The 27,955-nt window shown below is 36.7% G+C and overlaps 1 protein-coding gene across 3 annotated transcripts in view; it reads right to left on the bottom strand.

Moving 5' to 3' along the window:
* Positions 1 to 3,210: 3,210 nt before the first annotated feature.
* ARMC9 (armadillo repeat containing 9) overlaps positions 3,211 to 27,955 on the bottom strand; it is a 78,277-nt gene continuing 53,532 nt past the window's right edge. For all 3 annotated transcript variants that reach the window (XM_072408327.1, XM_072408325.1, XM_072408326.1), the window contains 13 exons: positions 25,402 to 25,492; positions 24,918 to 25,038; positions 22,764 to 22,903; positions 22,566 to 22,642; positions 20,752 to 20,826; positions 19,692 to 19,782; positions 18,824 to 18,882; positions 11,800 to 11,904; positions 11,458 to 11,573; positions 9,766 to 9,902; positions 6,300 to 6,426; positions 5,146 to 5,291; positions 3,211 to 3,721 (listed from right to left, as the gene is read on the bottom strand). In XM_072408327.1, coding sequence (XP_072264428.1) covers positions 3,699 to 3,721; positions 5,146 to 5,291; positions 6,300 to 6,426; positions 9,766 to 9,902; positions 11,458 to 11,573; positions 11,800 to 11,904; positions 18,824 to 18,882; positions 19,692 to 19,782; positions 20,752 to 20,826; positions 22,566 to 22,642; positions 22,764 to 22,903; positions 24,918 to 25,038; positions 25,402 to 25,492 — 1,308 coding nt within the window. In that variant the 3' untranslated portion in view covers positions 3,211 to 3,698. The remainder of the gene's footprint in view (positions 3,722 to 5,145; positions 5,292 to 6,299; positions 6,427 to 9,765; positions 9,903 to 11,457; positions 11,574 to 11,799; positions 11,905 to 18,823; positions 18,883 to 19,691; positions 19,783 to 20,751; positions 20,827 to 22,565; positions 22,643 to 22,763; positions 22,904 to 24,917; positions 25,039 to 25,401; positions 25,493 to 27,955) is intronic.

Below are 27,955 nucleotides of genomic sequence, written 5' to 3' on the forward strand. Positions count from 1 at the left end.
GTTCTACGCTGAGAGCAGTATTGGCCACTTTCAATTTTAGAATGGAATAAAGAATTACAAATAAACATTTCCATGGCCAACCACTGTTGCCAGTCACCAACTGTGCTTGATGGAGATCACATCTGGAAACCCCCGTCTGCTTCAATAATTCTGCTTGGAATAGGCCCTGCTGATACAGGACAACCTGTCTTTGGTTTTAGGTAAATTGTAATGTACAGAATGTCAGCTCAACACATGAAATATGAAGATGAATAAGCTATTCCCTGGCTGAATTCAAATCTGTGTGGTTCACTAGTGATGAAAATCTTCCAACCAGAGAATTAGATTTTCTGCTGTTAAAGAGTTTGCATGCTGCTGTCCTTAAAATGTCCAAGTGCCTATAGATTTGAACAGTGGCAGTACGAGGGTGCAGCAATGAAATGTCTGCGTTTATTGAGGATGGGCAGATAACAGTGTACACATGCTACTTTGTCTGTTCCTAATTCTTACAGTAAAGGATGGGGTTAGACGATTTGGCAATGATGAAAATTCAATATGTAAAGAATGCCTTGAGATGCCAGATTTTCCTAATAACTTTACCAACAAAGTCAAAAATGTCCGCACCCGTTGCTCTTTGTATAATGAATAACGAAAGGTCATGGCAGATTGTTGCTGTCTCTGTCAGAACATAAAAACGTCATGTAACCTAATATTTTAGAATGACTGCCAAATACAAGCTTACCTTAGGTTAGCAACCTGGGAAACTCCACACCCCATAAATATTAAAAACACTTAAGAGTGTTAAATGTCTTTAATAATAAAGGTTATGTATGACAAACTAGTTTAGCAAGAGTTTTTGTAAAGTTTAGGATGATCAGCAAAATCTGTGAGAACGCATATTACATGGCTTAGGTTTATAAAGTGTCATTCGGCAATTGGAAATCTTTGAAAAGTTAAGCAAAAGCTACAAAGCAAAGAATGATTATGGTCACATAAACTCTAAGACAAATGTCAGCTGCAATATATTTTTTCTACTTCCCCGTGTTCATGCCTTGCCATGCTACTAATTCAACTATAATGTTCATCTATCTATGTACAATCAATAAATCCACTGATCTATATCACTTCATACATCAGACACGGGACCTCACTATATCAAAATAACTACTTGTTAAGGATAAGTAATATAGTACTTGTGTATGTTCTTTTACAAGGAATCTAACTTCCTTACCTCTGTGTAGATGAACATTCTGCTGACAAATCAACATACTTTTATACTAGCACATGAGTGTGCAGGGCCCAGGGCAAAGAAAAAGGATCAGAATATTAAGTGTGTGTACAGATCTTCAGTAAGGTGGTACAAGAATACACTGATTTCTCAGGGGGATACTTATACACACAGGGATTAATAACATACAATAGTAGTTGTCAAGTTTGATTCCTAGTAAGAGGAAGTTCCCTTTAACTTACCATCAAACAGATGGTCATTTCATGTTGGTAAAATCCAGCCCAGTAGGTGGTGGAAATGCACCCAGAGTAAACCTCCATCTGCTGATCTCCTTATATACGTGTTCCTATACACTATTAATTACATACAGATATGGAGTATTGTTTATTTGTTTGGTTATCTGAATGTCTACTGGTAAGGATTCTTTTTGTTGGGGTGTTTTGCTGAGATGAAGCACATTAATGTGCACCAAAGTTAAAAAGTAGTTTAGTGTACTATATATTAGCAAGTTGAATTTTATCATCAATCTGTAAATAACTTCAGGAATAAAATATATATAACTGCGATTCATGACTTGCTGGTGTAAGAAGAGAATTCAGAAGAACCAATTATACCTTACAAAAGGCTCTAGTTAGATTAGATTTACAATCTTTATTTTATGAGTTTAATCTTGTTATATACCACATAGAATAAATTCTGGAAAACACGGTGAAAGATTAAGTCACCCAAAATGTATCAGTATGAATTGCTACGTGTCCATTTAGGGAATAAAAAAAACATTTAAAATACTAATATATTGTATGAGGGAAAATATGATATTTTATTATTTCTCCAGTTTATCTTTTGCTAGTTTATGACACCAAAGAAGTACTAAAGGTTATACGAAAAATTTTACTGAGGATATATTACAAAATTAGCTTGGCAAAACCAATTACCCACAAAATTATGGGCCTGTTTTATAAAAGCTCTCTATACCTGGAGAAGGTAGATTGTCATGGGGGAACCTGGGTGGTCCAGCAATCATGCAATGCATTTCTTTAAACCTTTTGCTATTATTTGGCAAATGTTTTAAATCCTGGACCAGATCCATTACCCTGGTTTACCCATGATAGCCTATCTTCTTCAGTTATGGGGAGCGTTAATAAATTACATCCTATGTGTATGGTTATCATCAGTTTACCTAACAGATTTGGATATATAGATTATCAGACATGGTTTCTCCAAGACAATGCAACCCCCAGAGCCGTCTGTTATTCCTAATAAAACTTAAAATGTGTGTGTGTGTGTGTGTGTGTGTGTATATATATATATATAAAAATATACAGAAACTTACCGGTCCCCGGATTTGGTGAGTTTTTAGGTTTTCCCCTTCCATTTTAAAAAGCGGACCCGGTCAGTTACACACTTTCTACACGAACATTTAGGTTTGGACAATTTAACAATGCTTTACAAAGATTACTGAACAACTGCCAACAAAATCATTTGTATGTCAAAGTGTGCATCCATTTCATATTCAATGAGAAGTCAGATGCTTTTACAGATGCTTTCACTAATATATGCTCTTGGCTGTCTTAAGCAACTTTTCAACCACCCAAGAATCTCAATACATTAAACACATTGAACCACATTTATTAAAGCTCTCCAAGACTAGAAAGGATAGACTACTATAGGAAAACCTGGGTAATTTGGCAAACCTGGAAAGGATCTGCTCCAGGATTTAAAACTAATAGCAAACAATTTTTATGATTTCTAAGAAATTAATTCCAGGTTTACCTGATCACCCAGGTTCTCCTATGCCAGTCTATCTTCTCCAGTCTTGGAAAGCTTTAATAAATCAGGTTTATTATATACCATTGTAGGCAACACTAGTTATCTTAAAAACTGGTAAAAACAAGGACCATCTATCCATATATAGTTGGAGTTTCAGACTATAAAAACGTTTATGCAATTGTACAGTAAATAAACACACAGCTTGGGATAAATAAAAAGAAACTCAATCATCATTAAAGGTTATTCAAAATTCTAATATTCTCCTTTTTTTATTCAAATTGGAATACAACAAAATACATTTTCATACAAAATTTATACAATGCTGGATTGGAATCATTACAACTCAAACAACAGTTCATATACACAAATAAATAAATTACTAAATCAACAGAAAATCCGGAGCAAAGAGTAAAGAGCCAGAGCGTGGGCCAAAGAAACAGAAATGCAGCACTTGTTATAATATTGGCTCTAGACATACCAAAACTTGCTATACTTATTATGAAAGGTGTCAGACTTTTGTGTCCAGCATATCAGTAGGTCTCAGAGTAAGTCACTGTACATCCCGCCTGGCCTAAACAAATGGGTATTTTTATTTTTTATTTTTTTTTTTAAGTATACAATTATTATGTGCAGATGTGTTTGGCCAGTCGGGCATAAACATGAAAAGACATAGTCCTGCTACTTTTCCTAAGAAATCCATGTTGCTGAGGCCCAGGTACTCTCACTTTCTGTAGGACTGGCTACCTGAAAGGGATAACAAGTATTTGGGTTAAATGTTCACACACCTAGATAACATACGTATGTAATCTGTATTTCTTTCTAATGCTTAGTTATTAAAAGTGTATTTGTGCCCAGACAATGGACTCCCTGCAGTAATGATTGGTAGCCACACACCATGTAAGATATATACCTCCACGAAAGGAGCACTTCATGCACAATAAAAATGTGATTTGTTCACGCCAACATATGTTCAATCTTGTGAAAGAATACTTTAATGTTTGGTTAGTTTGTAAAGGAAACTGATATTACAGCGTTAAAACCCAAATCCAGCTACAATTTTCTTTTTGAATAAAGTATGGAAGGATTTGTGTTATTTTCATTTCTCATGTTCAAGTACCTAATTTTTCATGTTGGGTATAGATCAAGCCTTCAAGCAGAAATCATCACTTTTTTTTAATTAAGTGGGAATGGGTTAGTTGGGGGTCTTTTTTGTTACATCACATTACAGTGTAGTTAGAAACAATTTAACAACATGTCTTATATGTCTAATGTTGCGTGTATGTTAAGCTATTAATGCTCCTGTCCAAGTGATTAGGTTCCATCGAATGATGGAAAGAAAAATTGTTGAAATTGCATATTAACAGCAGATATTAAAAAAAAAAAAATCTAACTAGAGCTGGAAAAGGTTCTGACCTTTCTAGGCCTTTTCGATTACTGTATGACCCCATCCCAAAAATTTTATCTTGTCCAAAACATTCAAAGACAGCAATTTTAATTTAAAACAACACGGGTTTTGATTGGAGCTAGACTACAGGTCATACAGGTCATTGATGTATTTGACATCTTTGACAAGTTGCACAAAATGTACAGATTGTAACAGCATGTAGAAGATTTATTAGGGTTGTAATGTGCTTAATTTGTTTGAGAACAAAGATAGTAAGGAGCTGAATTTGCAGTCATACACAGAGGGAGGTGTAGGTTGTCAAAAAATCAATCTTAAGAAACAATGTGAAACTGTTGCAATGTAGCACATTAAAAAATCAATCAAAAGAAAAAAAGGATCAAAATGTAATTGTTTCCTGCAACGTCATTTCTGCATGTGACATCTCTTTCCTTTTGATAACACAGATTTTTCTTTGTGCCTATGTACATTGCTTAAACATGTGCACATTATATCCTGTTCAGCATGGACATTAATATTAATAACATATTCAGAACTTTCCTTATGTAATATCCTACTTATGATGTGCCAATTATTATAGTCATTTGGAAACACATGAATCATCATGATAACCGTGCAGAGCAGGAAGCACATGCTCCATTGCTCTGCAGAGCATGAGGGAAAGTAAGCCAATGACAGCCACAACCAATGGAAAATTAAAATGTAACCTGTCTGCTCACTCTACTGTCACAACAATGAAGTAGTCCAATATCAGCTCATATCTTACTCTGTCTGCTGCGGGTGGAGGATCCAGCAGAGCTGGGCCGGCTAGTTTGTTGTGGTCCAGACTGAGAAAACTGAGGAGCAATAGTAGGAGTCTTGGCTTTACGAGGGCTGACAGTCGGTACTTCAGGACTGAGTGGCTTCCAAGATCTGATTCATGGAAAAAGACACAAAGGCAAAATGGTGTTCATGCAGAAGAATTCAGACACTAAAGCTGCGTACACACTTGCAATTTTTGTCGTTGGAAAGGATCTTTCACGATCCTTTCCAACGATAAGGGGCTGCAAGATGCATGAACGATGCTGTACATACAGCACCGTTCATGCTCTATGGAGAGGGGAGGGGGGAGAGCGACGGAGCGGCACCCTGCTGCGCGCTCTCCCCTTCCCTTTCATTACAATCGGCTGTCGTCCATCGTCCGTGGATCCGGCAGGTCGGTCGTCCGGACGATGGACGACACCGACTGTACACATGGAAGATTTTCGCCCGATAATTGGCCGATGCCGATTATCGGGCGATAAAAATCTGCCGTGTGTACGTAGCTTAAGGCTCTAAATAAACAACTGATCTAACTGATTCCGGATGCCGCTTGCTTTTAAAAACAATCCCTCCTGAATAATCTAATGTAATACATGTGAAAGGCCTCCAACTTTTTACATTTTGTCAGATACATAATTTTCTTTACTTAAATTACACCAGTTTATTATATGCCAGTTAACATTATACAGCTGCGGTTGGAGATTCTGTTCTGTGTGTGTTATGCATAGGGGCAATTCCGTTTACAGATTTGTCCTTTTATTCAGAGCTGTGCTGGTCAAACATTTTGCAAGTTACTATTTAAGCTAATCTACATATTTGACCTATGTTGGAAAACAAAGCTTAATTAGTGTACAGAAGATTTCATTATTTATTTCCATAGGGCGTCCGTGAGATCAAAATTTCAATTTTATTTAGTTTATAAATGTTAGAAAAATGATTACATTTATTTTATATTTATATAAATATAAAGTAATTATAGTTTATAATATTTATAATATATAATATTTATAGTTTAAAAAGCTGTATTTTTGGAAAGGCTGGTTTAACAATATTGGGCTAAATGAGTGGTGTGCAGGATCCCACAGCAACCCCGCTGGGTTGCCAAACAGTAAGAATTACCTGTTATTGTGTCTACTACTTTTCTCCATACCCAAATCCAAGATCTGCGGTGAAGAAGGAGAAACAGGTCCTCTTTGATCAGACCCACTTGCTGGGGAAAAGATCTGAGATGACTCCGTATCTACAGCTGTGAGGAGGGTAAGAGGAAATAAAGTTTGTCAATATTAAGAAATTCTTCTCACTCTGTCAGCTAATAGGGAAGAGAAGGCCTCAACTCCGTACTCTAAAGAACAGGGATCCAAAATATTTAAATGTTTTAATATGTTAGAGCTGTAAAGGCATTTTTCCAGTACATTGTTACCAACCTAACGGAGACAAGGTTAGTATACAGGAGGGCTATTGCCAAAAGGATAACTAATGAAATGACTGTGTAAACCTAATTTCTAGGCTCAAACTTGTTTCTGCTTTCAATAAAGATGCACAATTAGGATACTCACAACTGCAAATAAGTAACGCAATAAAAACAATTACAGCCCATCAATTCAGAATTTATCTAAAATGACAAACATATTGTTTTACCTCTGGCATACATGTATAATGTGTAAATCTGCAACCCTAGTTCTGCAAAGGCAAGAGAGCTAGTATACTGAGACAACTGTGCCGCCTGGGCTAAAGGAACTCATTGAGTAGTCAGGTTTATTTTGTGACAGGGTCTAAGAATATATGCCCATAGTCTGGGCTCAAATGCATTTTAAAATCCATCAGGAAGAAAAATAAACCAACATGAATTAAAATCATGATGAACAATAACTCCAAATCTGGTTATCAACATCTAAGGAAAAATGTTTTGGATATAGCTTTTTTTCCAAAATATTATGATGCAGCAAAAAACCTATAATATCAGTTTGTCATAAAAAAAGCATTTTGTTGCTGCAGTGACTGTCTGCCAAAAAAAGCAATATTAGTTTAGAAATAAGAATAGAATTAGATATTCCACATTTAAGAACTCAGTGCCCTTTGTTATTAATAATAGAATTTCCAATTCCAATGAAAATTAATAATACAAAATAAACCCAAACAGATTCCTATTGTTTGTGTTTATTACTATAGGAGTAATTTTCTCATGTTCTCACATGATCCTTATTGTACTAGAGCTTAAAGCGTACCTAAACTCAGAAATTTCACTTTACGTAAAAGGGTAGACAAAAAAAAAAAGGCTGCAGCACTGCCCCCTAATTCCCTCGATAATGAAAGGGATGCGCAAAGCCTCCTGGGATACCTATGTCACACATTCAGGGAGGCTCTAGGGGGCTCCTTCTGCGCATGAAGGAACCTTTATGTAAAAAAGGAAGAAAAATTGCCGACCTCACGCATGTGCAATGAGATTAGCAAGTTTTTTCCAACCTATGTCACCCGATCTCGCACCTGGGTCCGGTGACGTAGGAAGAAGAATGCGGAAGAAGAGGCAAAGATGGGGGCACCCTGGTTCGGAGACGGATGCCGGGACGATGCAGGACCCGATGAAGAAACCTCCGGACTGATCGACTGCATTGCGGGATTGAAGGCAAGTGTTTTTTTTTTGTTTTGGCCATTTTTCAGTTTACTTCCTCTTTATTACTGTATAGTGAACTTATGAATTGAAGTGATCAGAAAATCTACAAAGTACAGTTTTGTTTCTTAGTCCTAAAGAGGGACTGTGGTCTTGGGATAAATGGGTGAAATGTAGGGTGTGAATAAGGTAATGACTATGAACTATTTTGTAAATGTATATGTTAATGTAAAATAGATTTAGAATACAATGGGTATACATATTTAAAAAAAACTTTTACTATTTACTTAGTAAACATTATTACTAATAACTTCCATAATATGTTACATTTTGATAAATAGTGTCCCATTAGTCATAAAAGGTTTAAAAATATGCTATTCGGACAGATCTATTCACTACTAAAAATCATCTCACTTCTGCATTATCATTTTTTTCTCAGCCCTATTCTTGCACACTAAAACATTTCCTTGTATATTGTGTTGACTGATGCTGGTAGTTTGCAACAATAAAAACAGTAAAGTAGGGTATCTATGCACAGCTAGTTTCCTGTGAGAGATTCAGGAAAATGGTCTGATTTCCTGGATGGTCTACAGAAGATTTTGGACACAGTAATGTTCTTTGAACATCTGCACATGTGCTCCACTGGCTCAAGGGTCACACAGCGGACACTGCCAGGGATGTCTATAACAAACCACTCACAAACAAAAACAGTGACATGGCCTCCAAACAGCTGTTTTATACCAGAACAGCTATCTCCTTGGTGGAAACAAGGGGGTGAAAGGAATCAAGCGAAAGAGGATGAGATACCTGCCATAGGGAAAATAAAGTAGATGGTATGTAATAAAATAATACAATAAGTAATATGTCACTCATCAGTATATTATCCTTAGATTGTTATATTACATATGTGGTGACTGTAAAAGCAATTATAATATGAAAAAAAAAAAAAACAATATTATGTTTAGTACATAATAGTTTGCACATTAACAAAATCAGTTAGGATTACAATATCTTATTTCAAATAGTTTGCAAATATTCATTGTTGTAAATTATAAACAATAAACAATTGAGTATTAGAATTAGACATTACATAACATCTACTTTATTTTCCCTTTGGCAGGTATTTCATCCTCTTTCTCTTGATTCCTGTCCCCCTCCACACTCAAAATACGGGAACCCCGACTTTTGGGGACGGGAGCATCAGGTTAATCACCTATTGCCGGTGGGTTGAGTCTCATCCTGAGCAATACCCACCCAGTAAATCCCCATACTCGTGCTGCACCCATTCACGCTTCCAGCATAGCAGGTAGGCAGTGTGCCGACCAGCATACCACACCCCTTGCCCCTTGGTCTAGGCCATCAGAGAGGCGGATCTGAGCGATCCCTCTGCCGCGGTTTGAAGGGACTTCCGGATTCCCGCCATCCATACCTTATATAGAGGATGCTTCCGGGACTCCCCTAGCCATTCATACATAACACAGCGTGGTCCCAGAATGTAACCCTTTAGATTACCACACTAGTAATTCAATATAGTATAATTTACATAGAATTACATAATACTACCCCGACCTGGGATGAGATAAGGCCTTAAAAACTACAAACAATCCATTATTATTATGAAGATTTACTGGGACTCAATTATTGGGTTGACACTGACCATTACTAGTTATTTTATCGATATACACTTGTATACACTGGTGATAGTAAACAAGCACATTATATATTTTCACTTTACCAGTTTCTTTTTTTGCTATGGTGACAAAGTGAAGGTGTCATGGCATTCCAGGATAGGTTTGTTTTGTCTCAGTGCTTGGACCAAAACACAAAGATGTCAATGTTCCAGCGACTAAAATATGTCAATGTTCCAGTAGAAATATAAGTAGACTTGCACTTTGTTGTCCAGCAGGGCTGAGCAAATACCAAACATCTTCCAGCCAAAGTGAAGAATAAGCTTACTGTGTTATCAACATTACTTACTCATTGATGTCACACTGTATTCAGAGGTAGCAGGGCGGCTGCCACAGCGAGTAGGGGGTCTTGATGTGGAATTTAAAGATGCCTTCTGAATTCTAAAGTTGTTTGATGAAATCAATGGTGAAATTTCATTCTCTGGCCTGTGAAAAAAAATAGGAAAAATTAAGAAATACAAGTATCAAATAGCTTTAACAGGAAGATGAACAACCCAAACATAAGATTATATATGAAAGTAATATGAAGTGTTGCACAATATAGTACCAATTTTGTGAATCACAAGGTGCGGAAAATAAATGACAAACAAAGCACCCAGACCATCCCTTTTATTTATATATAAATTACAGCACAACCTTTAAAATGTAGTACTGCTATAAACACAAAAAAAACTTTTTAAGGACTAAACATCAATTTTCACTGAAGACCATAAACTGTAATATAAAATGCCCAAGGCATAAAAGAAAAAAAATGTGTATATCATATCTTGTAAATCAGTATAGTTTCTCCTCCTTGACCACTATGAATAAACAATTATTACAATTATTATTATGTGCAATGTCCCACTATACCCACTCAAAAGTTGGGAAGCACAGCAAGTCATGCATTCAAACTGAACCCCATCCATGGTGGAGATTCATGTAAGCATATATATAACCACCCCTGGCAAATATTATGAAATCCCTACTCCACTACAAAACTATTTTACTTAAGAGCTGAAAATTCTGCCATTGTAAAACATACCTTAAAAAATGAAATGACGTAAAAAAGGGCACGTTTTGTTCAAACCAAGTAGAGAAAAAATTCTGGAATCACTCAACAATGAGGAAACAAAAAATACCAACATGGATTCATCATTTGTTAGAATTAGCATAACTATGCAATTAGAAAAAAAAAAAAACAGGATGTAAGAGGAAAGAACACTGCTCAAACATGATCTAAGTGGAGTAGAAGCAAAATTCATACTAGGTAGGAGGATGGCAGAGGCTGGAGTTAACATATCAATCTCATAATTATTTAGGTCAGTTCTTTTTATCTATTTCTCATCCAATATTCCCCCTCAGTTCCTGTCCTGCACATACAACTATCTAAGAGATCTTAAGATCCCTGTTAGACAGCAGAGGAACAAGGGTGACCTCCGATATATTTCCCCTCTATTCCTACAATAGTGGTAGCTTAAATTTGATAATTTACTAACTTTCTGTCCTAGTGACAAAGTGAAAGTCCCTAGCAGCGACATAAGCAAAATAAAAAAGTACACAGGTTTTAATACTTCCACACTCCTCCACATTAAAACTGCCTTTAGATACATTTTAAAGAAACACTAATTTCTCATTACTCCAATGCCCCCCACTGATTCTCCCTCCATAGCAGCCAAGTCAATGCTTCCTAATGATACTGGAAAAGTGGGAGAAAAAAAGGACGTCCTTCTAAATGACAGTTCTGGGGTCCAGCAGCCAAATGCTGGGCATGAACATGGTCACATCACAAAGGGGTTGATGCCAATGCTTCACCTGCAGCATCAAACCCTAGTCAACACTGGGAAATTTAATGCAGGGAAAAATAGGTTAAAAATAATAAAATTGGGTCGGTCACTTTGAGCTTAATAGGCAGAGCGACAATCTATCTCTAATAAAACTAGCAAGCACAGCAGTGACAAATACAGGTAGGAAGGATAATGGATTTGGAAGAGGTACATACATTGTGTACATAGCACGATGACTGCTGGGGGTGACTGGTCTTTGTAATGGTTCATCAACACTCTGTAGAACACCAGAAAACATCCTCTTTTTTACTTTGAGAGTATGGGTCATGATCTGAAATGTAAGATAAAATGAATGTGTTATACAATACAAGACATTTCTATTTAGGCAAATATATTTTCCGTTCTAACACTATCGAAAAAGAAAGTGTTTGGCTGTCGGGGCTTTTTGCATTACTTTTTATTCCGGTTTTAGCTACTGAACTTTAGTAACAAAGTTAAAGTGGGATTTAAAAACATTTGTGTAAAGCCTCTTCCCTTCTTTGACAAGACAGACTTACTCCCAGATATTCTGTGGTGAGAAGTTCTTCTCCACACAATTCCCCAGCTTGAGGTTGTATAGCTTCATCTTTGTGCACATCGGCTTCCAAGGCATCTGGCTCCTCCTGAACAGAAAACAAAAGTGCTTACAGTATATGCTACAATCATAAACCACAGGTGATTAATGTGTCAAATAAATATAGTACAGTATACAGTGTTAAACTAGTCTTTAGACAATCACTATTTAGTCACTAATAACAGAAGAATTACAATTTGCCTTTAACATGGTAGGTGGTTTGATTCATACCTTGTAGTCACTCAAGAATAATACATTTACACTGGTAAAGTTCCTGGTCTAATAGCATTGGGCCTGATTTAATAAAGCTCTCCTGAAGGCTGGAGAGGGCACACTTATCAGTGAACCTGGGTGATCCATCACACCTGGGATTAATTTCTTAAGTCATTTGCTATTTGTTAGCAAATGTTTTCAATCCTGGATCAAGTCCATTCCAGGTTTGCTGGATCACCCAGCTTCACTGATGAAAGTGTATATTTTCCAGCCTTGGAGAGCTTTAATAAATCAGGCCTATTGTGTCTACAAGAGTCTATGACAAAGTGCTTTGGAATCAATTCATTATTAAAAAAAGAGAAAAAGTAGAAAAACAATCCCCTTTTGGAGACTGACTGTGGACATCCTGCCCGTTTAGTCACACTTACCCCTGGAACCACCAATGGCTTGGAAAAACCTAGGATATTATCTTCAGTTCATCAATCACCACCCCACTTCTAAAAACACTTCATCAATGACTGGAAGCATTGGTTGAAATTTACTGCAATCATATCCTAAAAGCAAAATCACCTACATTTATTGGATCCTAACCCATATTATATTGATTTTGAACTACCTAATAGCCACAGTGTGCCTGAGACATTGGGATACTGAATATTCTGACATTGTAAGAAATCTCACCTCCTGATACATTTTGATAATACATGAATATATCCTCAATCTCTACAATAATCAGAATATTGATCCTATTCCAGTTTACTCATCTTGGAATCCTCTTTTTGCACTTTCTTCCAATATATATCTCCAGCCAGACCTCTGAAAATGACTTCACTATTAATCCGCCAGGAATGTACTGACTGTCCCTTACATAATTTTGTACATTCTGATTTCATATGCAACATTGATCTCAACTGTCCCCTGAGGAAGCCAAAAGGCGAAACACGTCGGGCACCTTGAGATATCTTTTTTACCACCATATTAGTAAAAAAAGACAACCTCAAACAATAATTAGCATATGTTGGCATAATATGGATTTTATTGTCATTTGAATTTGCATTATACATTACATTATAGCACTTTTTGATGTAAAATAATTGGTATGTGTTATTATTAACTGTTATTAACTGTTCACAACAATAAACAGAAACATTGCATTGCCTATAAAAGCCTGTCCGTCTCTATCCTTCCCTGAATATATCTTTACTTATCAGGCTAGGCAATATATTATGTTTTATTTATATTAGAAATCCTTCCCATCATTTAATTTATTTGCTTTGCTGGCAAAAAGCCATTAGGGCCCTGTCACACTTATCCATCCTGATGAACTGCATTAACAAAAGTGTGTTATCACATAAAACAGCAGCAGACAGGAGGAAATACGCCTTTCAGCTTAGCTTAGGTCCTTAGCCATCCGCAGTTTTGCTTGATGTGTTTTCCATTGAAATCTATATATATTGTATACTGTATCAAAACGCATCTCTGCACAGGTGTGTCAACGCATTGCAATGCACATAAATGCATTATAACACGTAGTCAAAACTTAACTTCATAAGTTGAGGTCCTATTGATTTCTACTGGGGCAAGACAATGTTTTTCTTGAGTCTTTACCTCTTTAAAATGAGAACTAAACTCACCTCTATCCGCTTATTCACTCAGTACTTTTGTGGGATCTGGATCTTCGGCCATCTTGATTGACTATGCCAGAATGACATACCTCCGCATGAAAGTTCATACATTCCTGGCACTGGCCTACACTTAGCTGCACATTCCTGATTCCTTGAGGCAACAATACTACTCTATGGACTAAAACTACAGCATTATTTGTTTTCTATAATATTAATAGCCAGTTTTATTCTCTGCACTTAGAAACACATTTAGCATTTTTTAGAACAACATATAAAGCTGGCAAACCTAGAATTTTTCTAGGTATTTTCTACATTTTAACAACTCTTAACTACTGCTTATAGAAAGGATGCTATAGTAAAACTGCTTTTTCTCCAATCGCAAAGAGAACACCACTTGCCATAAGGTAAACATGACTATCCCTGCTCAAAGTAGAATAAATGCAGCTCAGGTATTCCTTTCTTATGGCGGAGGTCTTTCACACCTTATTTAGTTGTAACTCTTTTCTTTGTTTCTTTCTCTCTCATCCTATTCCACAGCAAGCCTAAATTATGGGCAGAGTAGTTTCCAAGAAAGCTTCTGGTGCAATAAACCACTGGGTAATATAATGTATGTGAACTGTTTGATGATTTTCTTATTGTGGTTCTCAAGTAACTTTTACACTCTGTTGGCAGATCATGAGACCGTCCAAACTGTTAGCCCCTTAAAATAGCTAATATCTAATGCTTAGGCCATTCCTGTGCTAATTCCTACCTATCACACACACACACAAAGGCCTCCCCACCCATGGCATGTCAATAAAAAGCCATATTTCTAGTAATATTATATACCGTATTTTTCGCCGTATAAGACGCTCCGGAATATAGGACAATTTTAAAGGAGGAAACTAGAAAAAAAAAAGATTCTGAAAGATTATTCCCCTTCTGATCACTCATGTGCCATTCATACCGGTATTCCCCTTCTGATCACTCTGTGCCATTCAAATTCCCCTTCTGATCACTCTGCCATTCAAATTCCCCTTCTGATCACTCTGTGCTGTTTTTACCTTTTTTCCCACTGTACGGCAGTTAGGGCAGGGATCAGCAGGGGGTGCTGTGCCGGCTTCTTTCGCTCTGCACTGCAGCCAGGAGGAGACACACGCTGCAGCCAGAGAGGAGAGGAGACACACGCAGGATCGGGTATCGGGTGAGTATCTTATTTTAATTATTTTATAACACATTTGTCGTATAAGACGCACCAACTCCGCCCCCCCCCCAGTTCTGGGGAAGAAAAAGCGTCTTATACGGCAAAAAATACGGTAAGTAGCATTTATTAGCACATTTATGTGTTTTGAACAAATACAAAATTGAGCTGAATGGGTGTTTTTACCTTTAACTGGCATTTTACTTAGCTATATAACGGCCATTATATTTCTATTCTGCAAATTAGAATCATACTCTTTGTACCTGCACAGGCTAATGTCCTGCCTGAGAAACCTGATCTGAAAAGTATTATTAAAGTTTGTGCCGCTCCAGCTGAGCAATTATACAGTTACCTAATAGCCTTGGCACATCTTGCTAAGCACTACTAAAGGAGAACTTTAATGGCTTTTGGGTCTGTATTTTTTTTTAATTTTTGGATCCTCACATGTTTTAAACAAATGGTCAGGTATATATTGTATTTTGGAAATGTGAAATACTGCACAACGCATATTGGCCCTGATTTTTTAAAGTTCTCCAAGGCTGGAGAGAATACACTTTCATCAGTGAAGCTGGGTTTTCCAGCAAACCTGGAATGGATTTCCTAAAAGTCAAGCTATTTGTTAGCAGATGTTTTCAATCCCGTACCAGATCCATTCCAGGTTTGCTGTATCACCCACCTTCACTGGTGAAAGTGTATTTTCTCCAGCCTTGGAGATCTTTAATAAATCAGGGCCATTATGTAGTCTTGCATCCACATAACAGGCACAGATAAGGCTCCATTTCATATTTCCTTTTGTGCCTAAATAAAAAAATAAAAAAAATTTGGCAAACGTAGTATAAAACCCTAGTTCAAAATTTCTTAAAGCTGAACTGTAGAAAATACACTAAAATTATCCTCAGACCTTTCTCTCCTCCGTCTTAGCAGTGAGTGTCCCCAGGTAATTTTTTTTTTTAAATTAACCTGTACTGTGTAATCCCTCTTTTTAGCCCCCTTTGACATTACAGGGGCTGCAAAAGAAGCCAGAAGGAGTTCACAGTCTGTGTGGCAAGTGACCAATATGAAGCAGGCATGTTGGTAAAGGGAAGATCCTTCTAATGCTTTCACAGCACAGACACCCTACTTAGCTCTAGTGTCATACATGGTTCCCATTTCTGTAGGCATACTGTACAATGTAGTGTGTAGGCAACCTTTTCTCTCTTCACTAAAAACAGAACAGCTCTGTCACCTTTGTTAACACTGAACTCTGGGCAAACCTAAAACCTGCTCTATTATCTCCCTCTCCCTATGCTGAACTCCCAATTCTCTTCTGTCACTGCTGACAGCACAATAAATTACAAGCTCTTTTGAATTGTGCTGGTGCTCAAGAAGGCACATCATTAGAACAGGAATTGCAACTCTGGGGTACCATGACAGCTTTCCGACTCTGAATGTAAGTTTGGAAGAGGTTCTGGTAAAACAAACACCATAACAGTAGCAAAGTAAACTTCAGCAAGAACAAGCCCACAACACTGACTCTCAAACACTGTAACAGCACAGCTCATTGCACCTGACAGGATCTAAAGAAAATAGCTGAAGGAGGAGGGACAGAACAGCAAACATGGGGAGAAGTGGGCTGGAGGATCATTGTAGTTCATTGGGCAGAAAATGAGAAGGGCTCAAGATACCTGTTGTGACTTATAAAGCTTGTTGTAGAAGTCACAATGTGCAGGACAATGGGACTAATCTCTCATGTAACTAAAGTAAATCTGTGAATCTGAAGCGCTTTTACAGGCTTTGTTTTTCTGCATCTGGCTGCATTCCCAGCACGCTTTACCTGAAATTCTAATTTTATTTTATTTTTTTTTTAATTGTCATGGTGCAGCGTGAATTACCAAGATTAAATTTGATTCGGTTTGTATTTCTTTAGGTGCATATGTACTATTGAGATCTATTTCCAACATTGATAAACTGCAAGTAATCAGAGAAAAACAGAAATCTGCACACATGATCACCTCACCTTGGTGATTCAAATAGGAAAAAGAACTTCAGAAAATGAAGGCCTTTTTAAATGCCAGTGCCATATGTATGGCAACAGTTTACCCACATTGTAGGAATAAAAAAAGAGCCCGTCATTGCTGACCTCTCCCTCTAAAAACATCAGTTACCTGGCTCTTATATTGATTCCCTGGCTTTAGTTCTATGATTCGTTGCTGTGAAAGAAATCCAAAAATATAGACTGCCATGTGTGATAAACAAACTTGTTTGTTTCTGGTCTCCCTCCTGCCTTTCTCCATAATACAAGCCTACTTTTCCCCCTCTGATCTATAAAACCACATTACTGCACATTTCCAGTCCTGCTTGCTCTTAGAGGTCTATTTATAATGCAGTAAATCTGACATTCACTTTTGACATTTGCTGCTGGAGAATCTTCCAGGTCCATGTGTTTCAATTGAAATTAATTGGATTCCCCACCAGGAAATGTTTCAGCGAAACTCAATATTTTATTAAAAAGAACCCTTAGTGGTATTTTAAGGTCTTGTTTACATATGCTTTTGTTTTTGTCAGAACTGCCTTTCTCTCCTAGGAAGTCAACGAAATTGCAAAGGCTGCAGAGACGGTCAAATCCAGATCATATGAAAGCATGCTGCATTTAGCTCTCTATACAAGCCAGGTTTACTTTAATAATGGTTCATGCCATGTCCGCTGACACAGTAACCCCCCAATGCTTTGTACAGACTTCCATATAAAAGTTACAACGCTCAGCTGAAGTATGAATAACATACTGTATAAAGTAAATTATGAAAGATATTAGGGTATTCAACTTGGTGTCCCATGACTAATAGTACAAGGAATATGGTCTTGTTCATTGATGTAGACAATAGATTCAGGTAGATAAATGATTATAACAGATAGCAGTGTTATGTATAAATAAGCTATATATACACATTATGCAGGTATTAGTCTGTCATTTGCAATCCCTATTTAATGTACAGCGCTGCGTAATATGTTGGCGCTATATAAATCCTGTTTAATAATAATAATAATATAAAGATTCATACTGCCTGCAGAAATAAAAAGGATAACCTAACTCAGGGTCATTTACCAACATCAGACACCAATTACCCTAAAGGCAATTAGATGTTTCTTGCTTATATTTCTTTTATTTTTATGTTTAAGGATACAACCTTTATTACTTTTTGTTAGTCAGTGAGGGTGCTGGTTTATACAGGAACATTGTATTTAGAGTTTATTTTAGGGATAAATTGTGAGTAACCATTTATTTACACATTTTCATAATGAAAAATGTGTACATTTTTTAAAAAGTTGGGAATATCTTGGGTGAAAACATTAACAGTATAAGCACTTTGGATCAGCAGCTAGGACACTTGCCTGTGCAGCACTAGATCACAGGTTCGAATCTCGACTAGGGCACTATCTGCAAGGAATTTGTATTTTCTCCCCATGTTTGTGTGGGTTTCCTTTGGGAACTCCATTTTCCAACCACATCCCTAAAACAAGCAGTTAGGATAATTGGCTTCCCCTCTAAATTAGCCTTGGGCTATGTTATTGACATATGACTATGGTAGGGACATTAGATTGTGAGCCCCTTTAAGGGCCAGTTAGGGACATGACTGTGGACTTTGTAAAGCGCCACATAATATGTTGCGACTATATAATTACATAATAATAATAATAATAATAATAATAATATAAATAACAAATAGACCCTTCAGTCTTAAGTAAGGAATAGTACCTTTAAAACTTTGAATTTTGCATTTCTACAGTAATATACTTTTGTTTTTGAAACCTTTTCAGTTTATGAGTAAACCACTGCTGTGTAGACTTTTCCCTGGCCTCAGCAGTGAATCACAGTTATCTACTCGGTTTAACAAAGGTTTCTGATGACCCCACACAGCTAAAGCTGAATTCCAGACTATTTTATAAGTGCATTAACGTTCTGGAAAGCTCACCTCATCATGATCTGTCTCCTCCTCATCACCAGATTCCACTCCTTCATCAAATTTCCCTTCTAAAAAAAACAGAAAACAATGTTATATGCCCCCTGTAAAATACATGCAGGCCGCTGCTGAGATTTTTAATACAACTAATTTGGATCCTTATTAGTCAAAATATCTGTCAAAACAACATGCACGTGTAGAGAAAGAAGCATTGTATTTGGTATAAGGCAGTTATATGTTTTTATGTTTTTTCGATCAGGAACCAATGTGCATTTCAGTGGAGGAGAACTGTTTGCACATCCTCCCCTCTACAGAACAGAATGGCACTGTGCATATATCACTTGTTCTTTAAACTTTCACTGAAAATAAAACAAAATAGGTAGGTATACACGTAGGTATCCTACATGCGTACATAGCCTTAAAAGCCCCATACAGATATCAGATTTCTGTTGCCAGAAACTATATTTTGTGATCTTTTCCAGTGACAGATGAATGAACAAGCACTGCACACAAAGTTTCATGGAGATCAGTTGCTGTTCATCAATCAGCCAAGGAGGCTTGATAAACAATGTTAGGGGATTGCTGCACGCATGAAAAATTTTCGACTGAGAAAAGGATAACATGTTCGTCTCCAGCATCAATCAATTGGTGTGTGAACATTGCTATAAACTGCAGGTTCAAAAGAACTTTTGAAGGAGCTTTCGCTCCTTCTGTTTCCATACCTGCTTTGTAGACACACCTCTCTATTCAAATTTCTGAAAGAATAGGTTTTGGCATCTACACAAGTACACAATACCTTTACCTGATCAGCAAGAAGATATACTAAAGTGATTTCGGCATTCAAACATACAGGTTTGTTCAGTTGTATTGGCGCAGTTACCTGAGTTGAGTTGTCTTAAAATGAACTCAATTTGACGGTTCATATCTTTGTTCCCCTCCTTGATGAAACATCTCAGAATTTCCTGCATTCCCTAGTATGTAAGTAAGATAATTAAAATGTTCCTCCAAGTCAAAATTGAAAAACACAACAATGATAACACAGATAAGATTAATGGAGAATTGCTATAAATTAATCACCAAAACATTAAACGAACTGATAGGGGAATTAAATAACACTGATTATTCTCATTACAATGGCACCTGTCAAAGAAGTGAGGAATAAGAGGAAGAAAGTGAACAATTAGATCTTAAAGGTGATTTGTTGGATCCAAGAAAAATGGGCAAGTAGATGGATCTGAGTAATCCTGACAAGTGCCAAATTGTGCTGTGTAGACAACTGGGTCAAAGTATCTCCAAAACAGCAGGTCTTGTAGGGTATTCTCAATATGCAGTGGTTAGTACCTACCAAATAAGGACAAAGAGGGACAACCAGTGAGCAAGCCAAAAGGTGATGGGACACCCAAAGCTCATTGATCCTAATGGGGTCCAATGCCACAGAGAAACAACAGTAGCAAAAATCACCTAAAAATGGTGGCCATGGGAGAAAAGTGTCTAAAAGCACAGTGGATTGCAGCTTACTGCATGCAGGGCTGCAAAGACACAGACCAGTCAGAATGCTTAGTATGATGCTTGTCCATCACTGTACCTGCCTACAATGTCACATGAGGCTCATGTGGTAAGTGCATTTATGTAAAATGGAAAAAAATGCCGGAGGGTAGGACTATGGCAAGTAGGCAGGGTGGCAAAGGCACATGGAGTGACCTTAAAGGGGAATAAAACTTCCCCTTTAAGTTCAGGCAACGTCTCTTCTGCAATAAAACATACTCCCATGCCCGTTTACTCTCTTCAACTGTCAAAATCACTGAGCTGCACATGCCAATTACCAAACAAAATCAATCATAGTTTTCAGTAACCTCCAGTCAAACACGATTTCATAATTTACAAAAGTAAAAACAGGCAAAACTTTAAGACTAATATACTATTTTCAATTGATAACTTACCATGGCTCTTGCTTCCTCTCGTATCAAATTAACAGCAAGAAGGCTATATAGAGCCCCATTGACACAGGAACGAATCTGTGGGGTTTTAGCAGAATTTGAACAAGTTTATAAAACCAAATCTGACAAATCTGTAGAGAAACTTCTATATGAGAAGACAAATGAGGATCTGTTGTATATGACAGTCAAATTATTCCTTTTACATGTGTAAAGACCAAAGGTGTAATACAACTAGATAATAAAAGAGACAAAAAAACTGTTCCTTTAGAAAGTTTTTCAGATAAGGCTTAGTTTAAATGTAGCTTTAAGCTGTATACACGTTAGATCTTTGTCGTTGGAAAGGATCTTTCACAATCCTTTCCATTGACAAAAGACTGAAAGATGCATGAACGAGTGCTGTACATCCAGGCTGCACTCTCTCCCCTTCACTTGCATTGTGGTTCTTAGTTGATCTGCCAGGACGGATCCATGAACGACATCGGGCAGCCGCTGTACACAGGTCAGATTCCCATCCGATACTAGTCCTGAAGCAATAATCGTATGACAATCATCCGTTGTGTGTATGTAGCCATAGACCAGTGAAGGCAGTTATATGTTCTAACCACCTAAAACCAATGCCTGTGTCCTTCCCAGGCCCTGAATCAATTAAAAATTCCTGGCAGGGAAGCCAGGGAAGCCTTGAAGCCAGGTGTATGTGTGACATAAGGGCACAGAAGCATGGGTTGGAATGCAGAGCTTTTAGAAGTGTTAGAAAAGAGGAGAAATGCTGGGACTGTTAGCAGATCACCAGGGGTCTGCTTTTAATGGTAGCCATAGCTATTCTACCGAGTGCAAATTTGCAAGACTTTTATAGTCATGAATGGTTAGAAGCACTGCCAAGTTAATACTGCTATCCAAGGCTCCATTAAAGGTATACTGTCACTTCTAACCCTGCTGTAAAAGATTTTTAGGTAATGAACAAAAATTAAGAATTAAAATATGTAGATTTGCCAGTTACAGTACATACATCCCTGTACATGTATAGTTGGGCTTGTGATCCTTTAGGCTAGTGCATCCTTTGTTTAGAACAGTTTTCAGCTTCTGTATATTTTTGCATCTAAACAAATTTTTTTGCCAAAAAGCCGGACTTTCATGTCCTAGTCTGTATACCAGAAACTTCATTTGATGAGTATCAACCCAATTACATGCAGTCTCTACTTTGGTGCCAGATTGACAAATGAGATTAGTGCACTTCATTATTTAACCCTTGAGAAAACCTTTTGGTGGGGCCCTTTTTTTGATAAAACCAATAATGCTATGCACGAAAGACCCATCAAAAAGATGTTGCTCTCATTATGCTGACAAGGATATGGCACCGGGAAAAGACATACCCTAAGGGGGTTGCAGTATTGTGACCCATTCACACAGAGGTGTGTTTGCAACAGAAGAATTATTGAATTATTGTTCTGATCACATTGGATATTACCCTCAATAATAACTTCCTTACACTGCTGACAACATTTATAAGACAGGACAGTGAGTGGGTCTCTCCAGAAGCAACAGAGGCAATTAAAAAGGTTCTATAGACCAAGAGAAGACGAGAGACCCAGAACAATTTGTATCTGTCTGTGTACACATTGCAGATTTGTCCTTCCTGTCTAGTAAAACTATGTACTCACATTTTTCTTAGGGAATATTATGTGTTATTACCATAGGACGGGACCTTAATTGCTTGTTCTCTAGAAAAGGGTTTCTCAACTCTATACCCTAAGGGCCACATACAAGACTTTGGTATAAATAGGATGGACTTTCTGACCATACTTTTCTAAGACACATACCTCATGGTTCTCATGGCCAAGTAAATCAGACAGCACTCTGAGAACGTGGCTTGCATTTTTGGCACACGCTTTCTTTCCTGTTTAAAACAAATATTACAAATCATAAATGCACTGAACAGTTATATATTTTTCATGGCCTTAAACATTTATGTGACATAGATGAAGTAAAGATGAGTCATCACACAGGTATATACAGACCTGCACTACGTAAACAAAGGTTCATCAGCAAGGCCACACAGTATTCCAATGTGTAGTCAGATAGATGATCTGTGTCTTCCAGCTCTTGTACAAGCCAATCAATAAGACCATCCCTTATCATGGCTGACTGCATAGGTCGCCTGGAAGAGAAAACATCATTAGTAAAAATTAAAAGGTCCTTATAAGCGCCAATATGTTAAATGACCTGAGCGAAGGCTTATTTGTAAAATTAGGAAGCTGGAAAGTTATTAAAATGTTAGTAATAATTCTACATACCATATTGGTTTGTGGATGATTGAATGTGTGGTTGATAAACTTATATATTCCTCAATACACTTTTTGAAGTCTCTAGCCATGCAGTTCTAGAGACGTATGCAAAATCCACCAGGAACCTAAACGTTTTTTTTTCTTGGTGGTTTGGTTACTTCCACAGTTTAATTAACTTTCTCCAGAATAGAAAGAAGTAATTGTTGCCTTTACGTGGCATGTGGAGTGTGTGTTTTTCCAAATAGGTTTTAAACAAGTGATCTCTACAAATCAAACCTAAAACTTTTTGTGAAAATATGTAATAATATGTAACAAACCATACATTTGTATAGAGAGTTGGGGATTGTATAGAGATTTGCCAAAAACTGGGAAAATCTCATCTGGTGCCCCTTGTTGAGATAAAAAAAAAAACTGTATCAGCTAATCTCGCTACATAAAAGGCATTCAAAATTGCCTCTACCTCACCCCTTCCACTAGGTAATCAATATGCTTCATTAGTGATTGACCACTCGATTTCACTTGAGATGTTCATATGTGACTGTTTCCAGCAATAGAAATCTTGTATCTATACAATGCTTTAGCTCTTTAGATTAGAGTCAGTACATTAAAATTGTTATTTCAGTTTTTGGTAGATGCTGGAGAGTTAAACAATCTGACCATCTGTGCTTCAGTTGGATTTTCTTCCTATTTTAAAATGAAACTGCAATAAACATACAAAGGTGGGCAGGAGAACTGGGCAAATGCAAAATTAGAATTATGGCAGGCAATTCTCATTTTCCATCTAACTCTCCACTAAGCTTTTATTTATACTAATATATAAGATTTTGGTGGCTTGACCAATTTAGCACATGCTTGCTCCTTGACAATATATTATAAGGAATCTTACCATATATTGAACTCTGGTGATTCTTTTTTCCTATAGAAATGGCTCCCTCATACCACTTCAAGGGTTATTAGATACTTCTGTCTAGAGGGGGATGCTAAGTGAAAAAGACATACCATATCTCTCATTTTGACAGTCCAATGCTATGGATCCTAGGCAGGCTTGAACTAAAGTGGCCGATATCAGCAGCCAAACTGGAGGGACAGTGAGGCTTTTACATAACTGCATGCGACCAGTCTTGTGAATCAGAAGTAGAGCAGCATCAGCAGAGCAAGTGGGGAGTAAGGGGGTCCCAGTGAGTGGATGTATTCTCTTGTTACAAATACCTTTGCAATGGTTTATCTTTTATAATATCATAAGACAGTGCATCGCACTTTATATAGATGATCCACAGTCACACTGATCTTTTAAATAATGTGTTTTTATGAATTTTTTCTTTCAAATTACTGATAAGATTCCTAACTGTCTACCTCTATACTAACTTACTACTACTTACTATAGTAAATGCAGTTTAAATAGAATTAAATAAGAAACATTTAACAAATTGTCATCCAGGTACAGCAATGATGATGCCATCTGAACAAAAGAATGACAAATAACTGCCAAACTAAATTCTGCTTCCATGCAGCTACTAGTTTTGTGTTACAACAAATGATTGTTGGCACAGTATATAACAGATTAGTACTGTATTTATTTTAATTTATTTGAATTAAAATTTGTTTAGACAAAAGAACAGAAGAAGAATAGATATGCAAGCTAAAGTATAAAGAATAGGGAACAATATGTTCTCTGGACATTATTGGACATGTGATTTATTAACCAATAGTCATATTTTAATTTTTGGGCGATAGCCAGAGTTACTTTGTGTGACAAACTTAACATAATAACAGCCTTATAGTGGAGTGGTAAACCACCTGCTGGCTTCACAATACCCAATTTTGTCTCGTTGCTACCAGCTCACTCGGTTAGTTGGCCCAGTGTACCAGTTGTTTTTTGAATCTTACCTAAGGCTCAGTTTTTGCAGAGAGCCCAGAACATTTTCCCTAGTGAACGAATCCTTCTCTGTCTTGAGTTCAGCCTCCAGTGAGCCTAGTAAGTAAAGATTCTGACTTAGATAAACACGGCCTAGGATACAAAGGAGGGGAAAAAAATGTTCATGAAAATACAGTTAAAGGTACATCAATTGCTTTTTGAATAACAATATTTTACATTCCTTTGAGAGCTCATTTTATGGAGGTATGGCTAAGAAGCATCACTGCCACTCGATTGTAACAAGACCACCTTAAAAAAAATGTTGTATGAGCTAGTCTAGCAACATGCAGATGTTAAAAAGGATCTCTGCTTTGTTGTATCCACTAATGAAATCAGAGATGTTGATAGCAGTTCATTTAGTGATCTTTCAGGACAGCAAATCATGTGTTTCCCATTTGTTAAACCATGAAAAACAATTGGTAATACACTTTCAATCAGATAATCAGAGTGTCTTACCATCAGATAATGATGCTAAAGCATTAATAAGGCGGGCTGTATATTGTCTGACCAACTCGTTTTTGGACTGAAGCAACTGTAGTGCAATACTCTATGGAGAAAACAAAATAACAGGACATTATTTAAAGATCTTCACATCATATACCTACTGAGCCATATGTAGTGGTTGGCGAATATTATTTTTCAATCATTCCTGCTGTGAGAGCAAGATTTCCCAACACTAGTTTAACCAAATCAATCAAAGTTTTAGTTTATTAGTGCAAAGCTGACATCATACACTACATATATCCTTTTTTATAGTTTTTTACCCTGGGTTTGTAATGATAAATGATAGAAAAATGCATTTTTTGGCTTTAAAAAAATCTGACCGGCCCTAAAACAAAGTCTAAAATGTAAAACTTAGGTAGCCACAGAGCTGAAGTACCCCGTAATACCTGTAATTATTTATGGGAAAACTAAAAATTGTGTTCCTGTACTTTTCCTCTGGATTCCAAGCCCAGGTTTTACTTGCTAAAGTTCATATTAGGATGACCCCCTACATGTGCTGAATCCCCCCCCCCCACCCCCAATCAATAAGCTGTCAAATGCCAGAAATTCAGTGGTTGCTTGAGGTTTTGGCATTTCACAGTTGAATGACATGGAACAAGGCTTAGCAACTTGAGGTGGTAGGTTTATTCTTGACTTGGACCAAAGGGGTTTTACAGTGGCTCAATGATCAATTTAAAGGATATATAGGATATATATAGGATAACCCTATATAGTTATATAGGGTCATGAACTGGTAAGTGCATTTACAAATGGGAGAATGGTGAGGGATTTAGTAGAGAAATTTCCATTACTAAATTAAATATAAAAAAATGTAAATTGGCCACTAGATTGATATTTGCATTTCCCTGTTTGCCAGCAAAATACCTGCCACACAGACAAGGCATTGATTTTTTTTCCAGGACAATCTCGAACAAATCAAATTATGGTAGCTTAACAGTAATAGACCATTAAGTGCAGACCCTAAATAAATAAAGGGAAATACTCTTTGTACACACACATATACACATACAAAAAAAGTATAGAAACAAGCTTTTTAACATGTATTGATAAAGTAATTGACTCAATGGGGGATGTGTCAGACATCTGAAATCAGATCACCATCTGAAATGAGAGCTGTGGAGGCTTTAGAAAGAAAAATGAATTGTAGGATTGAACAGCTTTGCTTTTGAATAGAAAGTGTTAATCATATGAAATGTATTTGGATGATTTAAACTGAGGGTGCTTTTTTCATAAAAAATTAAGGTTTAAGCTTTTGAGTAATTTTAGGGGTTAGGGTTAAGGAGGGGTTAAGAGTTGGAGTCCAGCAAAAAAAAAAAAAGTAGGGTCTGGAGGTTTGGGGGTATGATCCTGCTACAGGATCATTAAGAAAAAAAAAATGTTGAGATTTGCTTTATAGGTCAAGTAGGAAGTTTAAAACTTAAATTTGTGCAACTTCTATATAAAAATGCAAGCAAGTCAAAGCTAATGTTTAATACAATAAAATGTGGTATTTCCAGTCATCAATAACATTTTGTTTTCAATACAGTGCATAACAGCTGGAGAAAAAAAGGCTAAATGATACTGAATGTCCATCAGCCAGGAAACACAGCGTGAGAAGCTGCATAAAGTGAAATCAGAGTGAGAAATTTCTGTACAGTAATTGAGCCATACAACTGTGCAAAACGGAAGTTTAGTTTTAGTTAATATTGGCACAATCTAGTGTTAGTTATATTCAACTGGACGGTAAAGATGTTTTAAAACTTTTTTTTTTAAAGCTATAAATAAGCTGATGAAGTGTGATTGACAGGCTATATCATATTATGAATAAAAAATATTTACACAGCTCCAACATACAGTTAGGTCCATAAATATTTGGACAGAGACAACTTTTTCTAATTTTGGTTCTGTACATTACCACAATTCATTTTAAATGAAACAATTCAGATGCAGTTGAACTGCAGACTTTCAACTTTAATTCAGTGGGTTGAACAAAGATTGCATAAAAATGTGAGGAACTAAAGCCTTTTTTTAAATCCTAAGACAGCAGTACAATATATAATTTTAAGTGGATGAGCTACCATACAATTTCAGGTTGAAATCAAATGTGACAATGCACATATGAGTGGCAGAGTCTCTCATATGTGATTTTGCCTTTGCTTGGTAAATTTTATTTCATTTTAGACTACTAGTTTTGATCCCTCCTGATGAGGCATCCTTTTGAGAAACACGTAAAGGAACTAATTTGTTAAATGATGTGATTTGAAAAGATTTTGGACACATACAGTTGCACAATTTATATGCAAACTGAAACTTTGTGAGACACAGGCCATTTGATTATATAGAGATGTTGACTTGACACCTGTATATATGTTTTAATGCTGATGTGCAAATATTTTTTTTCTCCAATAGTGTTGAATTACTTTCCCAGTACAGTTAAAGTTCCAAGCTCTTCAGCAAGCTATTGTACATTATTAGCATGCCAACACACCTTAAACTATCATGCATAAACAATGCCATATTCAACAAA

The sequence above is a fragment of the Pyxicephalus adspersus genome, chromosome 4 (assembly GCF_032062135.1).
Source record: "Pyxicephalus adspersus chromosome 4, UCB_Pads_2.0, whole genome shotgun sequence".
Classification (NCBI taxonomy): domain Eukaryota; kingdom Metazoa; phylum Chordata; class Amphibia; order Anura; family Pyxicephalidae; genus Pyxicephalus; species Pyxicephalus adspersus.